General features: G+C 41.6%; 1 protein-coding gene across 4 annotated transcripts in view; it reads left to right on the top strand.

Moving 5' to 3' along the window:
* The window catches only part of stab2 (stabilin 2), a 42,009-nt gene that overhangs the window by 1,824 nt on the left and 31,367 nt on the right, over nucleotides 1-8,818 (top strand). For 3 of the 4 annotated variants that reach the window (XM_067490873.1, XM_067490872.1, XM_067490871.1), the window contains exons 2-14: nucleotides 909-1,112; nucleotides 2,750-2,874; nucleotides 2,958-3,073; nucleotides 4,772-4,857; nucleotides 5,297-5,363; nucleotides 5,447-5,542; nucleotides 5,636-5,758; nucleotides 6,333-6,529; nucleotides 6,968-7,095; nucleotides 7,192-7,325; nucleotides 7,591-7,670; nucleotides 7,977-8,126; nucleotides 8,579-8,722. In XM_067490873.1, coding sequence (XP_067346974.1) covers nucleotides 909-1,112; nucleotides 2,750-2,874; nucleotides 2,958-3,073; nucleotides 4,772-4,857; nucleotides 5,297-5,363; nucleotides 5,447-5,542; nucleotides 5,636-5,758; nucleotides 6,333-6,529; nucleotides 6,968-7,095; nucleotides 7,192-7,325; nucleotides 7,591-7,670; nucleotides 7,977-8,126; nucleotides 8,579-8,722 — 1,650 coding nt within the window. Of the gene's footprint in view, nucleotides 1-908; nucleotides 1,113-1,955; nucleotides 2,003-2,749; nucleotides 2,875-2,957; nucleotides 3,074-4,771; nucleotides 4,858-5,296; nucleotides 5,364-5,446; nucleotides 5,543-5,635; nucleotides 5,759-6,332; nucleotides 6,530-6,967; nucleotides 7,096-7,191; nucleotides 7,326-7,590; nucleotides 7,671-7,976; nucleotides 8,127-8,578; nucleotides 8,723-8,818 lie in introns of those variants that run through there. The other variant, XM_067490874.1, reaches the window with a different exon arrangement.

Raw genomic sequence — 8,818 nt, 5'->3', positions numbered from 1 at the left:
GTCCATGTTAGTGTGGACATTGTTAGGGACAACTGTCTGCAGCTCAACATGTGACTGATGAACAAAGAGTTCAACTGTTTGTTCTGAGAGTCAGCAAAAAGTGTGTGTGTGTGTGTGTGTCTGATGACGGAGCAGAAAGTTTCAGGAAAGACACAGATACTTATTTACAGTCCAGGATATCCTGTTATTCACAGCTCACAGACACTGGTTTATCATGTGTAAGACACAGAGACGTCCTCTTCCTCCTTATCATCATCAGCTTCATCATCTTCATCATCCCTCTAAATTATTAAATGAGAACTTGATTAGCAGCAGAGTCTCCAGGAAGTATCCACACCCAGATCCCATATCGGGTTTTTTTCTGGTTCAGGTAGACGGACCCTGATCATCATCTTAAATCAGAACCCAGCTCATTCACTGGAGTCAACATATAATATGAACAGAACCTTCTCTGACCCATGGGCCCCTGGCCTCTGTGGCTCTCTTGGCCTGTGCCCTATATTACTGTTCTGACTGCACGCTGAAGAAGGGAGAATAGGGTCAGGTAACTGTAGCAACACTTAACCGGGTTTTTAATGCACCTCTACTAGATGTGATGGATGACAAAATCCAAAGTGTCTGTTAATTTGAAGCTAATCATGGAACCTTTCCAAGTTAAAGTCTGTTTCCTTGCTGACTATCAAACTCAGACTCACTGAATCTAACAGGCTGATCAAGCCTCTTTTTAACTTCACATAAATCTAATAATCAGCAGGAACAGGACTGTTGTGTTCACACAGCACCTGACAGTTGTTTTAACACACACCGGAAAAACTGAAAACGTTCTTTAAGTTTTCCTAGAAAAAATGGGGGTTAAGAGAGAGACTTCCTGTTAAATACAATCAGCTCGTCTCTTCTGTGTGTTTCAGCTATGTCAGCACTTTTCTTTGAGCTCCAGGAAACACACGGAGGAAGAGGAGGAGGAGGAGAGGCTGAAAAGAGCAGGACAGGAAGAGCCAGGACCAGTGTGTGACAGGACAAGGACAGGAGACATGAAGTGCTGTCAGATGGCGAAGCTGCTTCAAGTCTCTCTGATGATGATGATGATTAAGGGTTCAGCTGCAGCGAAACAGGTAAGAACAGTTTTTAGTCTTGAGGTTAGTGCTGTTTCTGTCCGTTGACCTGGAAGAGCTGCTGTGTTCTAGTGTTGTTGAGGCATAAAAAAAAGATTAAAACCTGCTCAAATTTACTCCTAAACCTGACGAAAATGCTTAATGTCAGGTCAGACTTAGGAGCAGAAACACATCATTTTTCTTTTACAGTCCCATAAGAGCAAAATCTCTGAATTTCATCATACAGCATTAACAGTTTTTATTTAAGATTCCCTTAAATTGGGTCATTTTAAATGTTCAGGTTCAGTATTAATCAGTGCAGTTAAAACTCATTAACTCATCAATAAATCAATACATTCAACTGCTGTTTAAGGATAAGGTCCCCTGACACCAAAATCTGTAATGTCATTACCCGAAAGGCTTTTAAACTTTGAACAATATTAATGTTAACTAGATTCAAACTCCAGGCTGCTAAAATAATTCTTAAAATAAAACCTTAAATTAACTGAAACCCTTATTATTGAATTCTATACGTTTTACTCATGTTCTATATGTGATTCTTGAGCTTTTCCTTCATAAAACTTTAGAAAATAGATTTTGCCTGTTTATGTGATGGTTCAGATATTTTAAATTCATGTTTGTCTTCATGTTTTTATAGTGTGACAGGTGGTTTTTAACCATCAGCCTTTAGCATTTATCTGCTGAGGTCATTCTTCCTGAACTTCCTTTCTAGAAGCACTTTTACATTGTTGTAAATGATGTGTTGTTGTGTTGAAAATGTTTTCTGTTTTGACCCCTAGTTATTTAATTATTCTGGTATTTCTGTTCACTGAATAAAACCAGGAAAGTTCTTGTCTTTTCCAGCGAGTGTTGCTGTTTCCTGGGAGGATCAGATGCAGCGGATAAGCAAAGTCATTACATGCACTTCCTGTTAGCAGTTAGTCACTAACTGATGTTTCAGATTATGTTTTCTCACAGACTCGACCCCACACTGATTACACTGACACTGCAGCACTAGTTACAACAATCAGACTGGTGACATGAGCTAATAAAATTCTCTCACTATCTGTGTGTCACTCCAGTAGTAAACCACTCTGACCTGAAATATGTGGTCAGTGCAGGCCTTCTATATGAAGACAGATGTTTTGTGAGCAGAAGCAGAGCTACCAAAAGCAGTATGGACACTGGTCCATACTATTAAGTTTTAATTCTTTAACAAGAGGTTCAGTGTAAGATTTTTAGGACAGGATTAATAAACCTGTAATTTTCAATATGAATATTTACTTTCTAAAGAAACATTTAGTCTAAATGCAGCTGGTCTGCAGGTCGTCAATGGCAGTCTGAAGTAGGGAAGTCCATGAAAATGTGCATGACCAGTTGAAAAGTAAATATTCATCCTTGTGGAAGACCTTTATGCACTATGTAGGAATAATATCATCCAATGCAGCAGCAGTTCTACAGACATTATCAACCTCCAAAACTCTTCAGGAGACTTTCCTAACTTACACAAACATATGCTCTGTGACCAAAGAACAACACACAGACGTACTGTAAGACTCAGAAATGACACTTTTGGCTATAAACTGGAGATCTTGTCACTTTTTGCAGTGAAGCAGCTGTGAAACAAAATAAAAGCATTTGTTGTGTTTGTTTCTCAGAACTTCTGCTCAAACTCAACTGTGTTGAGGACTCGGACCTCCTGTCATGCATGCAGTGTCAGCTCGTTGATTCCCTGTCCATCAGGATTCAAACAGACCCCGGGCTCCACAGCCAAAGACTGCAGGTGAGTCTGAGCATGCGGCAGCAGTGAGCAGCTGTTTGGCTTGTAAAAAAACATGCATCGACCATCTATGGTTTTCTGTGCAGCTACTACATCCGAACCATCAGTATGAAGTTACCCATCAGTGGCTGCTCCTTCGAGTGTTATAAGGAGGAGGAGGTGAAGAGCTGCTGTCCAGGCTACTGGGGACAAGACTGTGTTGGTGAGGATAAAAACATGTTCATGGCTTTAAAAAATACAGGGTTCATCCACTGGGGAGAAGGATGAAAAAAAGCAGTTTAGTTTGTTTCCAAGTTAACACACTCTGAAAGAAGAGCAAAAAATAAACACAAATCAACTTCCCAATGTGAGGCCTACTGCATTCAAAAACCACATGTACAACTTTTTTATTTTGGTCCTTGCAGCTTATCCCATGAGTTCAGGGTCGCCACAGAAGATGATTTGTCCGCATGTAGACTTGGCACATTGCACGGCTGGGGATGGGATAGGCTGTTGGGGGTTCAGTGTCTTGACCAGAAATAGGGAAGGGTGGGGCGTGAACCTCTGACCCTATGGTCAGTAGGTGGCAACTCTACCAACTGAGCCACTGCTGCCCCAACATCCACATTTACAACATTCCGGCGTAAATGCATGAAGGTCACATATGGCGACTGGGGAAAGAAACAAGAGTTGAAGCTTCTTACTTGACAGGAACCCTGAGTTTCCAGTGCAATAAAGATGGAACTGATGACTGAAGGAAAACAAACCAAAGGATGTGATCAACCAGAGAAACAGCCAGAGAAACTGGATGAAAGACTCGTGACTAAAGGAATTTGTAAATGGAAAAGAAAATAAAGATTGTGATTACAAATGTTCTTGAAAGGTAAAAAACGAGCACATTGGGCTGAAATACTCACATATTGAAGCTCAGAGTACTTTAGATGCACTTTTAGAAAACATTTAAATAAACCGCTGCAGAATTAAATAGCCCACCGTTACCATGGGAACATTGGCCTGTCTGTTCTGATTGGCTAAGAATCTCTTTAACTTGTTTCAACAGAGTCCTTCCTCATTAAAGCATCATAACACTGAAAGATGCAGAAAAACCATTAGTTAAGCGTGAAAGTTAATATGCACAGTTGTCTGGAGGCCTGAAACTGTGGCTCAGTTCCTGCTGTGTGAGGCCTTTTAGTTTTACTTTGCTCTGTTTTTGATCGATTTTTGACATTGTAGTAACTTCTGTACAATATGAAACTTTCTGCACTGACTCTGATGACATTTCCTCCCGAAGTTCTTGAACAGATCAGCAGTATGTGTGACCAGTCTTCCAGGTGATTCCTGTCATATCTCCAGTCCTGGAGGATGCAGATTGTCCTGAAGGAATCTAAACTTCCTTCCTCTATGCAGACTCTGGGTCAGCAGGACACAGATCTGCTGACGGTCACTGCGCTGACTGGACACCTGTGTTCAGACTCCCAACACCAAACACATTTCCCCAGGTGTCAAGTCAAGTCAAGTCAAGTGGTTTTTATTGTCATTTCTACTATACACAGTGGTACACAGTACACAGTAGAAACGAGATAACGTTCCTCCAAGAACCAAGGTGCTACAAACAACACAAGCTATAGTAAAGTGCATCGAGTGCAAACAGTGCAGACGAAAAACAGTACAGACAGACAGTGTAGACAGACAACACAAGTAACACAGGACAGGACACAAAACCTAAGGTGTTTCATACAGACAGAGGACAATTCTCATCATCAAGGACAAAAACACATGAAAGTCCAAAGGCCTGTTTCCACTGTGGTCTTCAAAATCATGGCCCATATGTTGTATGGCCCCCCCCCATAGGTTCCTCAGAGAAAACACAAAAACAATGTTCCAACAACTCTCTGATGGCAGTTTCCTTTTGTGTTGTCAGAGTGTCCTGATGGGGCTGACAGACCCTGCAGCAACAGAGGAGTCTGTTCTGATGGACTGGGGGGGAATGGGACCTGCACCTGTCAGGTAACACATCTGGACACAATAACATACACTTTAAATCTGCCCCAGATCCCCTTGTGTGGCCACTAGATCCCACTACATCCTCCTCAATTTTATTAGCACCTTGTAGACAGCCGTAACGGAACTCTGGCATCTCAAACCTTAGAATCCTTATAAATAACTAACAGAACCCTTTCAGGGACCATTTGCCCAGCAGAACCCTCTGAAGGACTGCAGCACGTTCATCTAGCACCAAGTACAGCCTTCAAAAGTTGTATCAGTAGCACCCCCATATGAGTGCAAGTATCACCTCTAGGAGCCCCGAAACCTCCTGAATGAAATCCCGGTTTCAATAGAACCCTCTAAAGAACAGCTATAATAAATGTACTGTCACCAGTATACACTCACCTTTTAGTGGGTTTTCATTGTTATATGTGGGTGGGTGTGTGTGTGTGTGGTCCAGGTGGGCTTTGCAGGAACTGCATGTGAAGATTGTGCACCTGCTCGATACGGACCATTCTGCAGCTCAGGTAACTTCACTAACCTTTTCAGAAACTAAACCAGCTGAATTGGTTTGTTCCCTCACGTGGCATTTTTGCTTCGTCTCCTCCAGTATGTTCCTGCATCCATGGCCTGTGTGACTCTGGAGTAAGCGGTAATGGTAGATGCACGTGTTTCTCTGGATATTCAGGTCCAAACTGTGACCGAGGTCAGTCCCCTAATTGTGTGTTTTGTTCACAATAGCTGGGACCTTCTTCTGTTTCCTGTTTCACGTTTACCTGTCCCGTGTCTTGTGCTGTAGAATTACCTGAGTGCTCAGTTCTCAGCTGTCAGCAGAACGCTCGCTGCATGGAAGAAGCTCTAACTGGACAGCTGGTGTGTCAGTGTTTACCAGGTTACTGGAAATCAGGGGATCAGTGTTTATGTGAGTTTATGTGTATAATCCAAACTCATGGAGACATTCTGCTATTGGACCCCATGGTTAAATTGTTCATGAGGGTATAGGACGCATTTACAAGTTCCCTGCGTTTTCATAAGCATCGCTGTCATTGCATGTTGGTTGTTACATTTCTTATAGTGAACAGTTGTGAATGAGCTTTAGAAACTCACTGATTTTAATTAACTCTATATGTGAAAAGTATTTAGATGCATCAGACCAACTAACTGAAGGCACCTTTAAACAAATCAATTAACACAATCTAGTGAATTATTAGGTTTTGACTTGCAGCATAAACAAGAAAATAGTTCCTAGCCACATCTTATTGGGAAAATAATTCAGCAGTATACTGAGAAATATAATTGGGTTGAGTTGAGTTTGAGGTTGACTCCTGTCCCCACCACTGTCCACAGGATAAGAAGTTTAGATAATGGACGGATGGAGGACAACTGAAGTAGTGTTGTAGATTTTGAGGTCATTTTCCAACTAAATGTTCTTCTACAAGCCATATAATTTTCAGCCTTAAAAGTGACTTGGAGTCATTCAGATCTTTGTCTCTTAGCTATAAACCCCTGTCTTCGGAACATCTGTCATGTCCACGCCTCCTGTGTCCACACTGGTCCAAACCAGCACCTGTGCACCTGTCACGAGGGTTACAGCGGGGATGGACGAGTGTGTATGGCCATCGATCCATGTCAGACCAATCGAGGAGGCTGCTCTGCGGAGTCCAGCACATGTGTCTACGATGGACCAGGGAAGGTAGGAGGATGCTGGGTGAAAAGGAAAAGAAGCAGGATCAGATTGAGCTAGGGTGCTTAGGATCTTGTTGTGATTAGGATCAGGGAACTCCATTCTTATCCCAATTACAACAAGATCTAGAGCAAGACTGAGTAAAAATTAGGGTCAGATGGAAGAAATTAGCTTGTGAAGAACAGAAACAGGAACAGTATTTGGATCAGGAAACAGATCGCTCTCAGGATAAGTATTAAAACTAGATAAACATCTTTGTCAGGATCAGGAACACAATATTGATGTCTTAAAGTGGATCAGACACAAGAACAAGGTCAGATTTAGCAACCTCATCAGGAAAGAGATTGGGACTGAGGACAGGAGAAAGACTTGGGTAATAAATGGGATCAGCGTGAAGTATCTCAGTGTCCATGATCAACCTTTGTGTTTCTGCTGTGTTCTGTTTAGTCTCACTGCGAGTGTCTTCCTGGCTTTGAAAACCTCTTGAATGGCGTCTGCAGCATGAAGGACTCCTGTAGACTTGATTCCTGTCACCAGAATGCCAACTGTACCTCCGTTGGACCAGGAAGAGTGGAGTAAGTCACTTTATTTTTATTAATGAATAATTTTCTCATTGATGTGTTGGTCTTGAGGCTGTGTCAAACCTGTCCCTCTGTCCCCCTGTCCCTAAGGTGCACCTGTCTGGAGGGTTTCATTGGTAACGGTAAAGTGTGTTATGGGAACATCATGCAGCGTCTGAACGACCTGAACACAGAACCTGGGGGACAGTGGAGCAATCAGCTGAGCAATGCCATCACTCTGTTTGGTACAATGACGGACTGTTGGTTTGAGCAAAGATACAGAATAACACATAGATTTAATTCTAATAAAACATAACAAACACTGGCTTTCATTACTTATGTCCCAAATTAGCAGTTTGATGACATTCATCACTTTAAGAAAAAAACTTAACCAACATATGAAGCAGATTAAATAGAAGCGGCGACAAGTTGTCCAGATGTTGTTTCTGTGGTTTATAATCAGGTCGTCATCAGTCAGTGTGAAATACAAACCACTTCTGTCATTTTCAGGTTCTCTTTCATGGCCTCTGCAGAACTTGGGTCCTTTCACTGTCTTTGTCCCGATCAACAAAGGGTTTAGAGGAACTTCTGTAAGAAGCTTTTTCTGCTGTTTCTGACAAAGCTTTGCTAAGAGACAAAACTCTGAGTTAAATCAGGAAATGTGTGTTTGCAGGATTGCACTACTAAGCTACACTACTACTATACCCACCGTTGTTAGCTTTTGTTTAAATAAATTGTTTGAGATGAAGAAATTACCATTGCATACTTCTACTTAAATGCCCTAATTTCATATAATATCAATGTAGCATGAACGTCTTGCAAGTCCAATATCCCTAACTATTTGTGAGTAGTGAGCTGGGGCGTTAAATGTAATGTTGATGCTGTATAATCACCAGGTGAGGAGTCTGACCGCAGACCAAACCAAAGCTAAATACCTGTGTAAGATGCACCTGGTTGCCGGAGTGATGCCGTTTGACACACTGAAGAAAACTGACATCTTTTACACTCTGACAGGGAAATCAGCTGAGACAGACATGTCAGATGGGGTGAGAAGTTTTCTCTGAAGTGTTTTTCTTTTCACATAAATCCACTGGGTTGAAATGAACCATTAAACCTGGATTCAATGACATTTGATCAGTGATGACTTGTCTATTGTTCTGGTTTCTGAGCACTAGTCCTACCTCAGAATACTGTGCTGTCTTGAAACAAATCAAGCTAAATACAGCCAGGAACCATCAGGAGATTACATTTAAATAGAAAATGCCATGATTTGACTTTAACAGAGTGTGTGTTAGTATGTGTGCCCACAAACCTTCACAAATTGATTTGTTTGACTCAACACTATGTCCAAAGTAATTGTTGCTGTTTTCCTGAGAGTGAGTCCATTTAAACTGCTAATAAAACTTAAAAACTATCTTTGCAAATTCGGTATTGTAACTGCTAACGTGAAACATGCTCGAACATCAGTTGGCATTGAGCAACTCTTGTTTCTTTCCAGGAATCTCAGACTAAAATCCGTATCCATGGGAGCAGAAAGAAAGGTGCCATAGTCCAGTCAGACGTGATCGCATCCAATGGGATGATCCATATTATCAACAAGCTGATGGACAGTATCTCCCCGACTGTGGAAAGCGACACTGACGTACAGAAACTGTTCCCACCTACATTTGTTTTCATATGAAGTCAGACCAGAACCAGCTTAACCAAACCTCTGATTATTATTTATTTGGTTATGGAT

This window comes from Channa argus, chromosome 21 (genome assembly GCF_033026475.1).
Source record: "Channa argus isolate prfri chromosome 21, Channa argus male v1.0, whole genome shotgun sequence".
In the NCBI taxonomy this organism is placed as follows: domain Eukaryota; kingdom Metazoa; phylum Chordata; class Actinopteri; order Anabantiformes; family Channidae; genus Channa; species Channa argus.
The sequence above is the reverse complement of the archived record's forward strand: the minus strand, read 5'-3'. Positions and strand labels throughout refer to the sequence as shown.